Source organism: Haliaeetus albicilla, chromosome 5 (assembly GCF_947461875.1).
Source record: "Haliaeetus albicilla chromosome 5, bHalAlb1.1, whole genome shotgun sequence".
Taxonomy (NCBI): Eukaryota; Metazoa; Chordata; class Aves; order Accipitriformes; family Accipitridae; genus Haliaeetus; species Haliaeetus albicilla.
Window position 1 is genome coordinate 27,418,526 of NC_091487.1, and position 20,658 is coordinate 27,439,183.

The window sequence follows — 20,658 nt, forward strand, 5'->3', positions numbered from 1 at the left end:
GGGTATTCCATACCATGGGACGTCCCATCTAGTATAGGAACTGGGGGGAGTGGGGCTGCAGGGGTCCCACTCGGGGACTAACTAGGCAACAGTCGGCAGGTGGTGAGCAATTGCACTGTGCATCATTTGTATATTTCAATCCTTTTATTATTACTGTTGTCATTTTATTAGTGTTACAATTATCATTATTAGTTTCTTCCTTTCTGTTCCATTAAACTGTTCTTATCTCAACCCATGAGTTTTACTTTTTTTCCCGATTCTCTCCCCCATCCCACTGGGGGGGGGGGGGGGGGGGGGGAAGTAAGTGAGCAGCTGCGTGGTGCTTAGTTGCTGGCTGGGGTTAAACCACAACATGTGGTCACCTGGCAAACACATGAAATCAGAGCACAGCCATTTCATGTAGCCAAAGTTTTCCCTGTTATTTTAAAAGTTTTCTCAGGAAGTCAGCCAATGTAAAAAAGTTTTAAAGTATCTGACTAAGCTTACTGTAGTAACGAAGCATCTGAACTATGACTATTTTGTAGCAGCTGGCCACTTGGGCTCCTTTTGGTCATCAGTTCCCTCAAGACTCCATTTTAGCCTGTAAAGCTGGTTTCAGATTTTTCTCTCTCCTCTCCATCCAATTAAGCTTCTAAAGTTCTAGACAGTACAAAACTGTGAATGGTAGTCAATCCCTTCCAGATACTCAAGGATGAAACTTTTGAAGATGCGTAACTGTCTGATTTAAAGAAAAATTCCAAAGTTCCATATTTTAAAGACAATATTAACCAATTCAGGACATCCAGTTTTATCCTGTTTCTAATAATGTTGAGCAAAAACCTTTTTCTCACCATCTTCCACCTGTCTGTTACTCCCCACAGATTAAGTCTTCCCCCACGGTAAAGTGACTTAATTAAATTTTGCTTTAAAAGACAGGAAAATAAACCTAGAAATAAATTCTAGAATGGTCATGAATTTGGTTTACATTTTTAAAGAGACATTCTCCTGCTAATATGAAAAAATCTGAACTAATAATACTTTGACAGAATATTAAATTTTCTGCCTTACGTGTAGCAAGAGCTGCTGACCAGATACTGAATTTATAATATATTTGTACTGTCAGCTGGAATCTGTGGATTTTTGTCAGGATGCAAGGGAAGAGGAAATTTCTAAAAAAATCCTTTAACAGATTGGGTGGTTTAATCTCCTCTGTCTTCTTTCACTCCCACCACATTACTGTTCCATCACCTGCTCTGATGTTAATCAGAATGACTGGGTCATCCTCTTTTATAAGCTTGCTGGATTAATTCTTTTTCAAGGTCATCTGTGAATTGACTTTAGTAACCAATTATAAATTGGATGGTATTTTAATATTCTACCCTCTCCCTGAGCTTTAATCTAGAAGTGATGAGAGACAAAAAGAAACCCAAAGGAGTTTGCATTTTAGGAAGTGACATGATGAATGCCGTTATCAAATACCTTTATAATTTCTCCTGCCCGGGACACCCTTATCTTTCCCACTGAGTTCAAAGGGAGTTGAAGGAAATTCAACATCTTCCAGAAACAGTGCTTTAGTCTTTTAGCTAATATAACCACATATGATCTCTGGAGAAATCTGTCGATATTGGTATTTGAGACACTTAAGCTTGACATTCAGAGTTCTGTACTATTATGAATGCGTCTCTATTAAGGCAACAGAAGTAGCGCGTTCTGTCCCTTTCTCTGATGTTTCCTTTTGAAATTTAACATTAAGAAGCAGTATTTTCCTTCATTATATTTTTAAAAGACTTTGAAACAGTTTAGGAAACCACTTTTGGGCCATCACCTGGAAATAAACTATTTTAATTGTGTAATCAAAGATTATTTCATTGGGTTTTTTTCTTTAAACCCTATTAGATATCTGCAGAAACTTGGATTCAAAGGGCAAGACTGCAAAGACCAGTTGAATAAGGATTGCAGATCTACTGGTTAAAGACCTCACAAGCGTTTTCTAGAGGAACACTTACCAGATGGCTGTGTTTAGGCCCAACCACAATGTGTGCTCTTAAGCATCTTTTGACATGACCATGCTAAAGCATTGATTTTCCCCTGACTGCCTCTTTGGTGTGCTTTCTAAGCACAGAAAGCAAGCTATGGCCTTCTTTCTGACCCCTCACAAGCCAGCAGTACAGCTGCCTCAGTTGTCCCAGACCAGTGCCTCCAAAGACCTCCAAGATATCTCCCCTACCTTCTTTCTCCTACTCCATAATAATCACATCAGCTCAAGAATTTCCCCAAAGGTTTAACCATATACATACCCTCATTCAACTATTCATCTCTTCAGCTGAAGCACATAGTTGAAGAAACAGACACAGGGACATTGAAAGGTATCCATAATCACACTTTCTTCAGTCAGTACAAGAAATAGATATAAATTAAAATTAAATGTGGTCTTGTTTTTGTTTCTGTACCGCACTGAAGTATTCTTTAGGGTAATTTTAGAAGCAAAATAAGGATCACAGGGTCCTTCTTACCTATTTAGAGATTTTATTCCAAAATATCAATGAGTTTGTGAGTTATTCACAGTCTTTTTCAGGACCAGGAGGAAAGGTAGACAGCAATTCTGTTGTTTTAAATTAAAAATGAAATGACAAACAGAATGAGAAATGGAGAACATGGTTGTGATAGAATTTTTTCCTCAAGGAGAATACTAATGTTTGTCCATGAGGATTCTGCTAAGGATTTCAGACTGTGCTACGGAAAGAGGAAATAACCCCAAATGTTCATGGTGCTACCAGTACACCTGACCTACAAAGCCAACAGAAAACCTGGAAGTAAAATTTGCCTCATTTGCCTCAGTATTTTGGGGAAGGAGTGAGTTTTCTTCAGATCAGGACAGGCTTGAATTATGGTTTCAGTGTGGAACTATGTAAAAATTCTGGGGTTTGCTGGGCTTTTGTTCTAAGCCAGAAACAGGAGGTGACAGCTGCTTAGTGTTTTAATTTCGTATTCGCAACAATTGCAAACAAAGGACAAAATAAACAGCTTATGGGATGATCCTTTGTTTGTGCTCTGTTTATGAGTGTTGATTTCACTGCCCTTCAGTCCTGCCAAGGGCTGATCCATATAAAATCAAGACAATAAATTCAACTCTTGCCTGTCTCCTTTCTTTATACCGTCTTTTTGAAGGTATGTGCCAAGCACATAGTGCTGGAAAAATAACTGCTTGCTTTTTCTGCAGAATTTATACATCACAGGTAACTACAGTGCATACTGCCCCACAGTCATCAAGGCTTTAGCCATTATCAGGCAGATGACTGCAGGAATGAGAATTAGGCTAGACTCATTGCCTAGACATGGGTGGGACACCCTGAGGCTCTTCAATTTAAGAATTACGGCATTAGGGCAATGAAACAGAGGAGAGTTTTAGGCTATCATCAATACTCTGTACCAGCCTCTCTCCAGACTGTATACAGATTTTTTTTAAAAATGCTTATAATCTGCATATGCTTATAATCTGAAGATAATAGGAAAGTTCCCTGTTACGCTATAGAACCATATAAAATCTTTTTATCTTAAGAACAGAAATCAGGCTTAGTGTCAGGCATGCTGGAATGCTAAAGCCCCAGTAATTTCAGTAACCTACTTCTCTGTCACTGGATAATAGCTACTCTTCAATTCTGCTGTGGGTAGTAAGTCGATGTCAATATGTCAAAGTAAAATAGATCTTTTTAAAATGCATTCTTCTAAGATAGAAATGCTGTTTTCTCTTTTTGAAGAAAATTAATTTTGATATTTCCATTTGAGTGTCTTTTCCAGAAATCATTACTTTATACTTTCTGATGTGCTTTGAGTGGCATTCTAGCCTTTCTGAATCTAGTGGCAAAATTCTCACTGCTTTAAATGGGAGTAAGGATTTTCTTTTCTATGTAGACCACTTTAGTTCAGCTTTCAAGCATTGTTTTGCCAAGACCCCTGCTCACTCAGCCCCTTACCCTGCTTTTCAGGTGCAGAGGGTTGTTTTCAGTGGTCCACTTTACATACAGGGAGACCTTGTGCATTCAGGCAGAGGATCTATTTTTTATGTGCACTAGGAATAATCTTTAAACCACGCCATGGAGTACAGGTTGGAGTCAAATAGGTCACTTTTACAAAATATGGCACTGGAGAGAGAGTAAGAATGGTACATGGCTCCAAAATATTTGTCTTCCTCCATTCAGGCTTCAAAATGAAGCTATTTTACCCATGCCTGCTCGCTCTTCGAATTAACTTTGTCAGCACTGGAACAATTGAGTTTTACTCCCGCAAAGGTTAATTTTGTGCTCATGTGCCTGATTGTTGGGGATGTATCACACATTGCATGTAGCAGCTTGTCACAGCCATCGGATGGTGCTTCCACCTCCTGAGTAGGCAGCTGTGCCTAACAGAGGAGCCACAGAAGTGAGCAGGCTGTGCCAGGTGCAGCTGTAGTCATGACCAGGTTTACTAGTGACCGCTGCAATGGCCAAGAAAGGCAGGAGACAGAAAACCCGGATGCGACAGGGGAAAGACCAGCACCCCTTGATTTGTTCTGGCTCTCCATCTGAGGTTATTGCCCCTGGGCAGTGCCAAAGGGGAGGGTGTGCATGGAGGGTAGTAACTTCTCAGGCCAACACAAGTTCAGGCTTCCCACAAGTCCATCTGCAAATGCTTTAACTTGCAAACATACGGACCAGGACAGGGGAAGCTGAGTGTCACTTGTCTCCCAGACGCCCTGGAGCTCTCCCAGGCCTGCAAGCCACTTCCACCAGCCTCCTTCCTATCTTCTGGCCAGGACTTGGGAGCACAGGGATAGATCCAGACTTACAAGCTGCTTCTCTTGGGGCTTTTCCTCCTGAGCAGGAGGTGCACTATTCCCCCCAGCCACATAAAGGATGATTTCCAGCACTCTCCATGCCTCTCTTTTTCCCCTCCCTCTTTATCTGTTACTGGAATGACAGAATTCAAAATGAAGACTTGACTGGGAAGGTGCGTTTTCAATCTGCTTGAGGTTTTTGTATAAGAGGTCTCTGTCAGTGATGCAGCTATGCTTCCTTGGACATGGTGTAATTTGGGGCCTGTCAGGAACACATTTGCACTGCAAAATAACTTCTTCCTACTCTCTAACATGGTGAAGAAGCCACAAAGCTGTAGAAACTTACACCATGAACTGAGCCCCAGAACATCAAAAGCACAGAGAGGACTTACAAACTCATTTATTTTCCTGTCCCATCATGGGCCTCGTGTGAATTAGGGCTACAAGTTTCACACTGGTATTCAGGAGGTCATTTGTCACACACAGAGAAATAAATTAGTGAAAACATTAATGGTGACAAGCATACGAGACTACCGAACAGTAGAAGCATTTCAGTCCAGTCCCTTCGGGAGTAAGGAGAGCAAGGTTTCATGGCCCTCTGGTCCAGTTGCCATAAATCCAGCATATCAGCAATGAATGTATTCAAGCACACCTCTGAACTGGCATTGCATATATATATGCAGTTAATTTGTATGACTATACAAGTTTAAACTTAATGTCTAAAGTTAAAGGTCTATATAAAGCCTACTTTTCAAGGAAGGATGTTTCATGTAACATTTGCTTGACCTAGAAAGAAAGTAATTTAAATTATTATAAGATTCCTTAATCCTGTTTAACTTACTTTCCTAGAGAAACTGAAAATCCAGTGGCTCTTACAGACTTTTCTTGTGCTTATGGGATACTCCCCAACGTGAAAAAAAAAAAAAAAAAGAAAAAACGCTGTGTATGTTGCATGACCAATTATAATTAAACTGGTAAGTTAATCTTTACAGTGTCAGGAGGACAGGATAAATTCTCTTTGTAGTGACTAATACTGCCAGTCTGGCAGGGGGATTCAGAGTTGGAAGCTTTATCTCATCTGTCTCCCTTGCCTGTCTCCCACCAAAGGAGTCTGGCTAAATCAAAAACACTGACCAAGCCCCCTTCCTGTTTCCCCTGAAAATGTTATCCATTGTGAGCAGTGGCTTGAAGTCACGATTACTTCAGCATCTTTATTAAAACATAATGTTGAGATTTTAGCTAAGATTAAGTATATTCATTCTCTTAAGTTTTATTACATTGAAATAGAAAGTCTTTAGGAATTACTGAAGGAAGTAATTTATTTCCCTTTTTTTTTTTTAATATTTAAACACTAAAGAATAAAAAAAAAAATCCCTTTTTCATACACTGGCGCAAAGCATGGGTAAGACTAAAACCAATACATTTAAAAGTGGATGATTCTCACTGGCTTTACAGCAGCAAACATTGCCATCCTGATCCTGATGTGGCAGGAGACTAGTAGGGAACCTTTCAGCAAAAGCACTGTTTCTCTAGATATTTTTGCAAGAGCTCTTTCCTTTGTAATGCAATCTGAATATTGTAGACAAGCCTCAATTTACTATCGACTTCAAAGGAACAACCTTTGTCAAAAGGACTGTGTTCCTAGCTCGTTTGAAGATGGAAACATACTGAAGCCCTTTCTGTCAGGGAAGAAGGAAGGGAAAGAGGTTTGTTTAGTCCAAATCCCCATTGGTTGACTTCCAATACATCAGAAAACTGGTATGTAGTCAGTCTCTCTAAATAAGACAAAGGGGAAAAAAAAGACAGCTCAGTGATTAATATGCTTACTTGAATGTCAGAGATATATGTTCAAATCCTTCTTCTGTCAGACTGTGAGCAGGGATGTGAAGCAAAACCCCATGCTTCAGGAGATTGGGCAATCTTAGATGGGTTTCCGTATCAGTCTCTCCTGACAATTTTTTTTTAGTGGATATAAAATACAGAAATAATCACCTCAGAAGTAACTCTGCTTCGTCATGAAAAATGCCTTAACCTTCAGGCTACAGGATTTCCCTTATCCATCCTTTTGCTATCTGACTGCATTTTGTGCAAGAATTTATGCAGTAGGTGTGTTTAGCTGATTTGATTCATTTGAGATCAAAGAATAAGAATAATACAGAAGGGACAATTCTTGTCAAGTGTAAGGTCAAGCTGTACACACGTGTCTAATGGGAAAAATGCAAAGTACTTTACAGGAAGGAAAATGGGTATGTAGGGGAGCTGCCTCTGGAGGGTTAAATCACAGCATAGCAGAAGCTTTGAAGATCTATTCTTGAACTGGAAATGGTAGCCTGATGCCTAGAGTCCTTCATGGATCCAGCTATGTGCTTTTAGGGAAAATATGAAGGATGGACATCTCCCAGTCAGAATACATGTGGAAAGTCTGTTTAGAACAAATCCACTGCCTTCAAACCTTCCTTCCACCCCGCCATGTAGGGGCACAGCTGCAGTCCCATGAACCTCCCACCTTACCCTTATGCAGTCTCCTTGTACCTGACTTGTCCTCCCAGGAGAAGTCTCTTTGGCATGCCCAGACTGCCGTGAAGCAACCGGCATAAGGAGAACGTGCTCTGCCAAATAAGCATATCTTCTTTGTAGCTAACACACAGTAACTATTGTTCTTGGGTTGTTTATGCTTTATTCCCTGTGGCATCTGCTAATAGATTCTTGGTTGGACTCTTATCTTTTACTGACATGCATCAGAAGCGTTTCTAGACCTCTGGGTGGGGAGGGGTTTGACATTTCTCTTCTAGTTCAGATCGATATCACATCAGCAGGGATGGGTCAAACACTTGCAGCTCTCATTCCTTTATTATTTATTAACATTCAATTGTCTCTCACCTCTTCTTGACCTTTTCTATTCAACTACTATGAAACCAAAGCCTTTGAACGCAAGCACCAAGTGGTGCAGCTGGATTACAGGCTATTGTCCTGAGTAACGGGCAGCTAAAGCAGCAGCATGCAACACATGCGTGTTGCTAGTGCATGCCTTACCTGGGGAAAAGCTACCGAATACGAAACAACCCTGCAAGGAACTCAGCCTGTCTGTAGAGCTCACTGGTACCTAAAATAAATTCCTGCAGATTCTAGCCTCTTCCTCACCTTATACTGTATCTGATGAGCACTGAGGAACAACTCACTGTGTCTGTGTTTTCGTACCACATACATAAAAGTAGATAAAGTGTATGGTGGTTGAAATCTGAAACCAGTGGAGCAGTGATGACAGTCCCTCCCTTCATGGACAATCTGCACACTGAAAATCTTCAATGGCAGCCTCTGGCTGGCATCACGCTAAATGACGCCAGGAAGTGAGGCCACTTTTTGTTTTCACATCCTATTATTCATGGCTTATTTTAAATATGATTATATGGATATTAATTGTTTTTGTCTTCAGCTAAACAATTGTTAGGGCTTTATTTTGTCATATGAATAGATTGCATATCTTTCTCTAGGATTCCCAGAATATTAGGGAATGAATAATCACAAATGTTCAGATATGGGCAGAATGGGCATATGAATACCCATTGCATATGGGTATGCCATTTGCATGTGTGCACTTTTCCTTTTACATACACACACCCACCCCAGAACAGATTAGCTATAGACTCAGATGGGAGTCAGTCTGCACAGCTTGACAGGAGACACATGATGTTTACATGTTGTCTGCAGCCCTGAGATGTTAATATCGGCAGTACAAGGACTGTATCTTTGCTGATTTTATGTGATATAATCTAATGGAAATAATAAGACAAGGAAACCAGGGCCTGACACACAACCATAATACAAAAATTAAAAAACAGTAATCATAATAACAAACCCTGCTTGTGGATGAAAATGTAGATCTCTTCTACCTTATGGATGCATAATTGCTAATGCATGGAATATGTAACTGTGTGTTCTGAAATGAGTTTGCTAAGCAGCAGTTTGTTTTATTCTTCATGGGAACAGTTGGTCTTTGATGCCTTTAGCAGTGATAGACCTTAATTTTTAAGACTTTGAGAAACAACATTCTCGTATGTCATAACAGAGATGTTTATTTCATTTAAATTGTGAAAAACTGTCAGAGCTGCTAGGATTTTAACCTTAGCATGAAAGAAATGCAGCTAAGACACATCCACTACTTAAACCATGAGTTGTTTCTGAAAAATAAAGTTAAAATATTATTTTAATTTTCCTGTTTTAATCAGACACAGACTAACACCCCACTTCTGAATATCCCACATCCTGAAGTGTGGGAATTCCATAGGCAGACACCACGTTTTTTTGAGTCTATCTGCTTTCAAAAATAGACTTCTTCCAGGGCATAAAGATAACTTCCTTGTGTTTTTTATGTCTTGTAAAATTTCAGGATCCTAGGCACCATTTTATTAGTAAAAAGCCATTTAGGATAGCAAGAGCAAGTACTGCTGAGCACACATTTAACATGCAAGTGCAAAGAACAGCACTGTTGGCCTTTTTACCATGATAAACAGGAGAGGAAAAAAGCCATGAGCCATACAGCAGGATCCTCTAAAATCTTCTCCCCTTTCTATAGTATACAAATAATCTAAACTCCCTGCTTCTATGTCTTGCAAGCAAACAATGAGGAACATTTAAAACATCAGACTTTCCTGAGAAGCAAATGCTTCAGGACAGGGCATTATGTAAAAAGGGAAAAGGGGAAAATGCATTAGTAAAGTGAACGAAAACGTTTTTAGTCTGGCCAGTCTCACAAAAAGAATGGCAATAAATATTTCTATAAAAGGTATGTTTACCTCCCATAACCGCCGTGACAACAATTATTTCACCAGGCTCAGAATATTCTTCCTTCCTTTTATTTTTTTCATTTGGAATTAACTGCTTGTGTAGACAAGCATTTGCTGCCTCTCCATCTCACAGCTGCTCTCTCTTGAATTTATTCTTACTAGTCTGTATCACTTGCCCATTTTCAAGCAAATACTTCAAGACTCTCTCTGAAATGGTCAGTCTGGGCAAAAGGCCAGGAAGTGAAATCACCTCTTTACCACTAGATTTCCTTCTATTTTACTTTATTTCCCTAGGAAACTTTGCCTCATCCCAAAAAGTCTGCCAGTCCCAGAAGTTGGTTGTATAATTACAATTCTATTGAAAGTTATCAAAAATGTGGGGGGTTCTCACTTTAAATGAAAATTAATTAATTTCCCAAAATGTTTTTATTTAGGTCAAAATCTGACAAAACATTAGAAACCTATAATAGGATATAGGTTAATCTGAATTAATCTCTCATTCTTCTCTTTAGCATGTTTTTTTCTAGGATGGGAGGACATAAGAACTATGCTCAACATCTTCCCAGACCTCCGAAACTTATGGTTTACACAGGCTGCTGATAGCATCCCTAAGGACCAGAAAGGAAATGGCATAAAGAAGGTGTCAAACGCATTCTGACAATAATGCTTTTAAAGGATGGCCTTTGAGCCACAAAGGACCTTTAAGGCTGTGAACATCCCTCAGTACACAGTGGGTCTCCCGCAGCTGCCTAAAGGAATATGTTTGAAGAAGTGCACGCCGTCTTTACGTGGCAACTGCCTTTTATATTAGCTGTCATGTCCTTTGCTCCATGCTGACAGCCCTGCACTGCCTGGCATCAGGCTGCCGCGGGGGCTGCCCAGCTGTGCAAACACGCCTGCGGTCACCAGCACCACCTCACACACCAGCACGTGTGCTGCACTGGGCAGCAGCAACAGGGACACGGTCCCTCAGCTTCTTCTGCCACTCTGGTACTTCTGCGCTGGTGCATGATCATACTTCTGTCTTTTCTTTGGATTTCTTCCCTATTCTCTTATTTTTGTGTCTACTCCCTCTTTTTCTGCCTACTCATTTTATTCTGTGCTGCAGCTCTCCATTCCCTCAACTCTGTGCTGCACTCTCAGCCTTAGTCTATTCTGTTCTGTTCTATTCTATTCTATTCTATAGCTATACATACAAACATCTAAATACAGGCACGCACACAAACACAACTGAAAGCTCAGATTCTGCAGCATGCAGACACTTCATATGGACCAATAAAATATATCAAACCAGTCAAAGCTCTGACCACTGCTGGGTGATTGTCATTCAAGGTACAGAGAAAAGAGAAGATGATGCAGGGAAGGTTGATCATAACATAACACATTTCAGTGTTTTTGCTATTTTTGACATTGTTAACTGCAAACTAGACCATATGGCCATACCCTACCTCCAGTTCTTGTGGACCCCCTCACGCCAATGTATACTCAACATGAAGCTCCAATGGAGCAACCTGACAGTGCTACGTAATACAGGAGATGTGAAGAATCTGGAGGCTGGGACAGAATGAGTATGAATTATCCAGTCAACAAAAGGAAGGCAAGTGGGCTAGAGTGAGAATAAAAAATATTTATAGAATACAGTATTTTTGGAAAAGATTTAAAGTGTTTAATTTGAGAGTTCTGGAGTTCATTTCCACTAGCTAATTACAGTATTGGAATCTTTCTTAATAACTCATTAAAGATGAATGGAAGTGTTAACAGAATACATTATTTTCTTGCATAGTTAGTAATGGAAACATGAACATATAAACTGAACAGGGTTTAAGGGGAACATATGCATATTGGGTAGTGCTACAGCCACATCTTTTTATTTGTTTGGTTTTGGCAATGCAGTCCATCTATTAAATGTCCCTTCAGCAAGTCAGGATGGGTTCTATTTTATGTCCATGTCATAAACGTAACAGATATACCACTGTGTTCACAACAGCAGTTAAATATTATTCCTTATTTTTAAAAAAGTCCCATAGCTATGTGATAATGTCATTAGAAAGTGTTATTACAGTAGACAGGAACTTGCATGACCCCTGCTGGGTTATCTTTTCCAAACTGTGTAAGTGAACCTTGTTATCTATGTAGGCCTTTTGAGAGATGAATAATTAAATTCTTACGATCATGCAAGTTGTTACAATAAGACAGGAATTCTTATTTTCATTTCCTATGCTGTTCCCAGGAAAAGTAACAAAAGCATGCCAAATTCCACCTGGCATTTTTACTCCCTGTTTCAAGTTGTTTGAGTGAATGTAGGGAAATTAATGAGAAATCTTGGCACACTGTTGAAATGAGACAGTTCTCACTGACTTCAAGAGGGTCTGAGTTTTAACTCGGGTATTTTCTTAAAGAAGAATATAACCCTTTAGTGAGAAAATACTTTTCTTTGGTTAAACACAACTTACATGTGAAATGTAGGGCTGCCTTATTATTTCATAAACCACTTCTTAAATACAGATATCAATTTCATGAAGCACTGAATGAGGAAAGGAGGATTTAACCCATAATTTTTGAGGCACACTGTCAAACAACAGTGGTTCTCACTTGTTCAAAATACCTGTTCCCATTGGGTTATTTAAATTATTACCCATACCTTAGCAGAGCACTGAAAGATGGGGACTGTGTTTTGACTTTACTCATGATAAATCACCACAAGGATGTCTGGATCCAGTAGAGATATTGGTTGGGATGAGTGGGAAGAAGCGAGCTCATAGGGACAATACAGTCTCTCCACTGCCGACTGGTGTCTCTCCACTGCCGACTGGTGTCTCTCCACTGCCAACTGGTGTAGACTCTGCAAGGTTGCAGCAAGCTAAAAGGCTGGAGCCATGCAAACAAGCATGGCTTCTCCTTCCTTTCTCACTCCCTCTCCAAAGTTTCCAATCCCAAAGAAATCAGTATCATGCAACAGACCACAATAGGTTTCTTCACACGTACAGGACAGGTGATAAAGGGAGGTGCACTTCAGCAGCCTTCCTTTATGCTAGCAGAAAACAGATGCTGTAGCTGCTTCTGCTGTTAGACACTGTTCACAGCTTTGTGGCAGAATGGGTAGACAGCTCCATTTCCAAACATTTTCTGTATCCCCTTTGGGGATAAGAAGTCTCACCAGCCAGTTTAGTGACGTTACTCATGCTCTACGCATCACAATGTTATGCGATCATTTCACTTCTCTCCTTCGCAGCGAGGCAGATCTTTTTTAATGCGCCATCCATCTACCTCTGTGAAGCAAAACATAGCTCTTAGTAAGAACAGGATATGGTATTTCTCTACAAGACTACTTCTAATGAAAATACACCCCCTTAAGCCCTAGCAGTTGCAAAGTATGTGCTTGCATATGGCTGACATATTTCCTGGTTAGTCGCAAAAATAATTTACCTTATAAAAATGCAGAAAAGAATCCACCCTAGAAGAGAAAAGTAGTTTTATTAATTCAGCCCTTCTCTCATTACTCCTTAGTCAAAAATGTACATATTATTAGAAGACAGATACAGTTACATAATGAAACAAAAACCCTAATGGCTCTTAGTAAAATTACAATTAAAGCAAGCCACTGTTTTTTCAAAGGCTCATATCTTACAGGCAGAAGACTAAGGAACAACCACAGCTAAACAAGATTTTACTACTGAGCAAAACAGCTGCATTAGGACTTATATATCAATCAGCCATATAACATTCACATCCATGTAATAAAGTCTTCTTTATATGTAGAAGTTTAGTTGCCTCTCACGCTGGCTGGTACCAGCATTTGTGTGCAAGTAGCTAATCCTCTCTTTCAAGAAACGATTTCTTCAGGAAAAGCCCCGTGAGGACACTTAATGAAAGAGTGTTTTCTTATTTACTTAAATGTAAGAACTAGAAGAACATTCAAAACCAGAGGAATAGCTGTTTTCTGGAGATCTAGTAGACCTGTTATTTTTTAAATATTTTGCAGGACTCTCAGGGGCAGCCGTAGGAGAGAAGAGCAGGTATACAGGCAGATCAAGTAGACATACAGCTACTGTCTCTATTTCCTGCTGGCAAAAGCCTTCAGCTTTGGCATGCAGTGTTTTCATCCTTCTGTGCAGTACGAGTTCTGACGATGAGACTGGGCTGCCTGGGGCACTGGTGGCTAACCTGTTTTTTCTAAATTGCTGGTTCAAATATAGCCTAGGAAATTAAAGTCATGGCCTGTGTGAAATGAACTGGTAGTACCCATCAATTACCTGGCGGAGAGGCCATCCCAGATGGCTCAAATCATGCCCTTGCTGACAGCTGAGAAGAGAAGCAAAGGAGCAAATGTTTTCATGGCCTGAGCTGCGTTCTCCTCTCCAGGGACAGAGCCTTAGGTTTGAAGCATGAAATGGAAATTTGGGGGCTTCTATATTATTCCTTCTATTTATAATGGTTAGTTTCTATTCAGCTGTAATAAATGAACTCAGTTTGGAAAGAGAAAACAAACTGAAGCTCTAGGATTGCAGGGGCAGATTAGGCAAAGTCTTGTCAGCATTCCCCAGCAAGACCACAGTAGTAAAGCTGTAGCAACCTCTCTTCTCTCCCAAACCCACCAACATTTCAGGAAAATGTCTCAAGATAGTAAGCTAACAGGTATTTGTAGAAGTGTAGCTTTTGTACATCACCGAGAAATATCAAAGGACTAAAGGAATGGTTCATTTAGTTTAGGTACATTTAAGGTTAGATCCAGTGAAGAACTAGAGATATAAATGCTAGATGATAAAGCTTCCCAATGCAAACAGAGCCGCATCTTTCCAGCTTGGGTCATAGGCAGAGAGCAAGCATCTCCCCGTGCTCACCTGCACAGGCATGTGGTTCGGTGCCACTGTCCTGACGCACTGTGGAGAACGAACACCGGAGTGACAATCCCAGTAGGCAGCAGAGCTCTGAAAATATAGCTGCTACAATACTGTAGATTTTTACTTTAGTGGCTGTATCATCTCTACACCTCAATTAACCAAAATTCTGATTTCATCTAGAATTAAACCAACAGGTTCTTGTTTTGTTATGAAAACCTATTTTCCATAAAATGAAGTCTACTGGCACCCAAATTTAATTACATTCCCTGCTGCATGTAGCAAATTTAACATAATCATTTTTACCGAAGCAGTTTAAAGCTCTTGAAATATAAAAATTGTAAGAATATAGGCAATATTTGGTGTAGTTTCATTTTTGCTGAATACCAAGAGAAACGAAATACCAACTGAATGTGAAGATCTAACTAAAACCAGTTATGAATGTGTGAATTCAGTTTACCTCTAATCAACTTCTTCTATTTATTTCAAAATGTTGCTTTGTTAACTCTTACAGTTGTGATAAACAGAATTTCTGTATATGTGATACCCAGTGGGACTGTACAAGCATTTAGCAAGATATTTCCCCAAAGCAAAAATGAAGTAACAAATAGATGCATATTTTGAGGAGAGGCTTATATTTAATTCTTGTATTTTTATATAGATCTGAAGTAAATATTTAAACCATTCTATTTACCATAGAATTGTAGGATCATACAACAGTTCAGGTTAGAAAGGAGCTCGAAAGATTCCCTGGTCCAACCTTTTGTGGGAAAGGGAGCCTAGATGAGATTATCTTGCACCCTGTCTGACTGTATGTTGAAAGCCTCCAGTGATGAGGACTCTATCACACCCCGGGGGAGTTTGTTCAGTGAATGATTGTTCTTAGTGTAAAAAAATTCTTTCTTATATCAAGATAAAACCTCTTCTGGTGCAGCTTGTACCCATTGCCCCTTGTCTTCTCTATGTGAGTCCTTGTGAAGAGAGAACTTCCATCCTCTCTGTAGCCAACTTTTAAGTACTGGAACACTTGAAAAGTCATAAAAAATGCTTGAAAGTCTGCTTTATTTGGCGGGGTGTGTGTGTGTGTGTGTGTTAGTTATTGATAATTTGCCAGACTGGACAATAAAGGAAACCAGAATTTACTCTTTTTTTAATAGCTTATTTTTTGCTTTATTGCGACCTCTGTGCTCAGCTAGGAGATAAGAATGCCAAGGCTATCCAACATATTGTCAGAAAATGAAGGTTAAAAGCAGCTTCCATCAAGCTGCAGTTTCTTGTCATCAAGTATTAGGAGAAGGAGAAGGCAGACAGAACCGGGAGTGGCTTGCACATTGTCTCTAACTCTAAAGTATACCATACGCAGGAGATATACCAGGGATATGCTTTGTATAGATCTTACACAGATGGTATGTTTCCCCTTTACCCCTCTCCCTTCTTCTGTTAATAAAAAAAGATTAATTTTGTGAATAGAGACCACTGCGTGCTTCCTGTGTTCTCTGCTGCTGAGGACCCAGGGTCTGGGGCAAGTGGAGAAGTATAACTCCAAGCTTTTGATTTTCTTTAGTATGGTTTACTCCAGTTCTGGCAATGCACTGGCAACAACAGCAGCTTTGTCCATCAAGACAGTTTCCAGCTGGAAAACTTACAAAATTTACTGAATCTTTAGAATCCATTATGAAAATAGACTGCTTCAGAGCTTCGTCACACAGTGTGTTTGTACACCCATCTTTCTAATTCTTCTTTGAGGTATCCAGAGAAAATGAGTTGTATCTCAGTGTAGGCCTAGAGTGAATGAGATCTGTGCAGCTTTGTCACAAGCTGGCTGAATGGGACTTGTCAATCCACATTTATTCCCTCTGAAGAGAAAGTGAATTCTTTAAGGGCTGAACAGATGCAGAGCCTACTAGTGTACTGGAGCAGTGAGGGCACTTTGTGCAGGACTGAGTCCACCTGGAGCCTTGATCCAGGACTGTAGAACTCATGCCTCCACAGACGACAACTACTGATGAACCTTACTTTTTTTAAAATTCAAAATAGATTCTTTATTTTCTGCCTTTTTTCTCAATTTTTCTTTTTGGGGGGGGGGGGTTATATTCAAATACTAGGAATTCGTATTGTATCACACTCACAAAACCAAAAACACTGACAGGGGTTCTTCCAAAGTGAAAGCTGGAAAAAGAAATGCACACATATGCATGTGGTTTTGTGCCACCTGAAACGCCTGGGGAAGAGACTCAGATGTGTGCTGTATCTGAACATACATGTGACAGCAGACAGACATCGCAGTAAGGAGCATGAAAATAAGGCGACACGTAGGCTGCCTACGGAGGAACAGTTGCAGCAGATCAGTTAAACTCACTGAAGAACAACCTACTCGAAGTCATCGCAAGTACCTAATGTACGACGCATTTAGGCCAACTCGCTTGAAAAGAGCGAGCTGAATCCGTTTTTGTGAGCGTCAAACTGCCTCGCGTATCGGGAGCTAGGGGGTTGGGTGCATGGCTTCACCTCACCCAGACACCTCCATCTTTCAGGGGAGAGGAGGCCGCTGAAGCTGGACCGCTTTTCTCCTGGAAGCGCCGCGCAACAGGCTGGCAAGATGGGCCCCGTGTCGGGGCCCGTGACCCTGCTGCCGCCGCCGCGGAGGCCCTGGGCCTCGCCACCCTCCTGCCCCTCCGACAGCGGGGCGGGCACCGGGATTTTCCACCTTCCTCCTCCCCCGAGGCTGGACACCCGCCCGCCGGGCAGGGCGAGCGCTTCCTGGCTGCACCGGGAGGTGTGCTCGCCCGCCCGCCGACAAACGGAGGATGCCGAGGTCAACCCCGGCTCCCGACACGCTTCCTCCGGCAGGCCCGGGGGAGGGCCGTGGGCGCGGGGACGGCGCTGGTGTGGGGCGGCCGGGCCCAGCCCGAGGCGGGGCCCGGCGCCGCCACAGCAGCCGGGGCAGCCCGCGCCCCTCGGCCCGCCGCGCCGCGCCGCCAGCATGAGGCGGGCCGGGCCCTGGTGCCTGCTCCTGGCCGCGGCCTGCGCCCTGGGCCGGCCCCCGCCGCCGCGGGCTGCCGTGCGCTGCCAGGCCGCCGGCGCCTGCTTCAGCGCCCACCTCGCCAACGGCTCCTACGCCGAGGCCCGCAGCGCCTGCGGCCGCCGCGGGGGCGGCCTGGCCTGGCTCAGCGGCGAGCCGGAGCTGCGCTTGGTGCTGGGGCTCCTGGCGGAGGCGGCGGAGCCCGCGCCCTCGCTCTTCTGGGTCGGGCTGAAGAGGAACGCCACCGCCTGCACCGACGCGGGGCACCCGCTCCGCGGCTTCTCCTGGGAGGGCGCCGGCGGCGGGGCGGCCCCGCGGGAGGTGCCGGCGGCGCTCGGCCACTGGGTGAAGGAGCCCGTGCGGTCCTGCCTCACCGCCCGCTGCGCCGGGCTGCACCTGGCGGCGGCGGCGGCCCCCGACGGCGGCCGCAGCTGGGGCTGGAAGGAGCGGCTCTGTCAGCGGGAGAGCCAGGGCTACGTCTGCAAGTACCACTACGAGGGCGCCTGCCCCGACCTCAGCCCCGCGGGCGCCCTCCGCCTCGACTACCGCCTCCCCTTCGAGGAGCGCAGCGCCGGCCCCGGCTTCAGCCCGCCGGGCACCGTGCTCGCCGTGGCGTGCCTCGGTGGGGAGGTGCGGCTCACCTGCGAGCCCGAGCGGGCCGGCTTCGCCTGGAAGGGGGCAGAGGAGCCCCTCTGCCCCTGCGGCTACCGCAGCCCGGGCAGCGGGCGGTGCGCCCAGGCCGCCGGCTGCCGTGATGCCGCCGGCGGCTTCGCCTGTGCCTGCACGCCGGGCGGGCGGGACGGGACGCCTTGCGCGGCCACGGGGGCGGCCCCCACCGCCGCGGGCGGCCCCGCGGAGCCGCCGGGTGCCGGGGCGGAGGGGCAGCGCCCCTCCGCCCCGGCACCCGGCGGCTCCGCGGGGCCGCCCGCCGCCACCAACCGGGCCGCCGGCGGAGCGAAGACGGCTGCTCCGCCGCCCTCCTCCTCCTCCTCCTCCAACTACGTTTTCATCCTGGTGACGGTCGCGGTGGTGGTGCTGGTCATCCTCGTCATGACCGTCCTGGGGGTCTTCAAGCTCTGCTTCAACAAGAGCTCCGAGGGCCGCCGGGACAAGGAGCCGCCGGAGGCCGGCGGCAAGGCGGAGGCGGGCTCCGCGGAGCCGGGGGGAGCGGCGGGAGGCGACTAGCCCCGGGGCGGCCGGGGCCCCGTCCCTCGGGGCTGCCCCGAGCGGCGGCTCCCACCCCGGGGCAGCGCTCGGCTCCCCCCCCCCCCCCCGCCCCCGTCTCCCTTGCCCCCAGCCCGGCTGCCGCGGGGAGCCGAGGAAGAGGCGCCGTGGGACTTGGCTGCGCAGGACTTGCAGATCGTCAGGCGGGGGGGGCATGCAGCGACCCCCTCTTTCAGGGGTTTGAAGCCGTTGGACAGTCAAGAGCTTTTGTCAGTCTGAAAACCAGTTATTTAGGTGCTAACGTAAGTAAAATATAAACAAAGCAGCCTGGCCGACAGAGCGATTGCTTATCTGCAGCTGCAATGGTTGTGGGTCTTTATCCTCACAGAAAGTGTCCTTGGAGCAAGTGTAAAGGGGACCACTTTGAGCGCTCGCGTCTTGTAATTTAGAAGTCACTCCTTGTCTGAGTGGTACTTGGAGGCTCTCGTTTTCTTTCTAATTGCTGGAGCATTTGGAGAGGTGAACTGCCATAATTTTGGAGGAAACTGTGACCCATACTCTTTCAGACTGACATTCTTAAAAATGAAGAGCATTTCTATGCTTAGAAGGTCATTAAATTGCTGAGGAAGTGGGAGGTTAATGGGCTGTCAGTTTTATACTTCATCTGAGGAAAAGAATAAAGGATGATTTAAAACCTAAGTCACTGCTATGTTTGTTACTTCATACAATATTCATTTTTATGGTAGCAGAGCAACAAATTTTTTAGTTACAGTTTTTCTCCTAAGGTGCATTGGTACAAAACTTGGTTTCTGCATGCAATATGTGGCTCCCTTACAAACAGACAAGGTGTTGACACGCTTTGCACTGTGAGTGGAATTAAGGTGGGTCCAAATACATCATGCAAATCCCATTCTTTTTAGTCAGATGCACTGTTTTCCATGGAGTCCCTTGAGAGTAAGGAAAGAAGGATTCACCCTTTGTGCCCCTTTCTGAATGAGGTAAACACTTCCTCTGTGATTTCCCTTGGGAATTCCTGTAAAGCAGCTTTCGTCCTGGCTGCAGAGCTGGCTTTCTTTACAGTTCAGAGTGCTGATGCTCACTTATTATTATGGTGTTGGTTTCCAATTGAAGTTAAATATTGATTCAAGGTTTTCTGAGTGCGGTAAGACACAACTAACTGGATCTCATCCAAGCCTTTTGGGGTGCGGGGAGGGTAAGGAAATATTTTTTCCTCTTAAAAGAACTTTAAGCTCTGAAATGTCTTTAAAGATGCTTTTTTTTGGTTTGTTTTCCTCTCTTTAGAGCTGACCTTCTGACTACTGCTTTCATTTTGTCACTTTCATGTTGAGTTTGGAGAACTCTGTTTCAAACAATGTGTATTATTACCTACCTATTTTTCTTGCAAACAGAGACTTGAAGATTAATCTGGTGTAAACATCTGCTAAGGATAAAGTATGCCATAGTGTGGGTTTTTTCTTTTTCCCACCCTCTCTGCTTAATGATAATAGGCTGTTGCTATCTGAGAAACAGTCTTTTGCTTTTGTTAAGGGGATCACAGACACTTGTGAGCCATCAGGCTGTCTATAGCCATAAATTCCATTGTGTCATGACAGGAATGAAATCCAGCTAGGTGAGAACGCTACTCGTTACAAAGCTGTCTCATAATTTGCATGCTTTTCTAATCTGTTTATCTGACATTTGTATTTCAGAAGGCAAGCATTTTTCAGCTTCAGTAGGAGGCTTGATTCTACATTCAGATGTGCACAGATTTGGAAAATGACTTACCCGTTAATGCCTTTTGTCTTAATACCACACCTGTTACTATCACTGTAAGTCATTTGTTTTAGAGGGCAGTGTGTGTGGAGCTCCATTCTGCAAGGGGCTGTATAAGCAAATAGCAACTAAGATGAATGAGAGCCTCCCTAAATTATTATTTCTATGTTTTCCTCTTTCCCACATACTAGACGGCTGAACTCTTAATGGGACTGTACAACTTTCGAGGTATATTTTTCTAAGCTCTAGAAATACTCGCATTCTCTGTTTCAGGAGTCTTTCTTA

General features: G+C 43.6%; 1 protein-coding gene across 1 annotated transcript; it reads left to right on the plus strand.

Annotated features, from left to right (window-relative positions):
- Positions 1-17,128: 17,128 nt before the first annotated feature.
- On the plus strand, positions 17,129-19,299 carry CLEC14A (C-type lectin domain containing 14A). The gene is given in 2 exon segments (XM_069783938.1): positions 17,129-17,359; positions 17,362-19,299. Coding segments are annotated over 2 exon segments (1,398 nt in total). The 5' UTR covers positions 17,129-17,221; the 3' UTR covers positions 18,622-19,299.
- Positions 19,300-20,658: the final 1,359 nt, after the last annotated feature.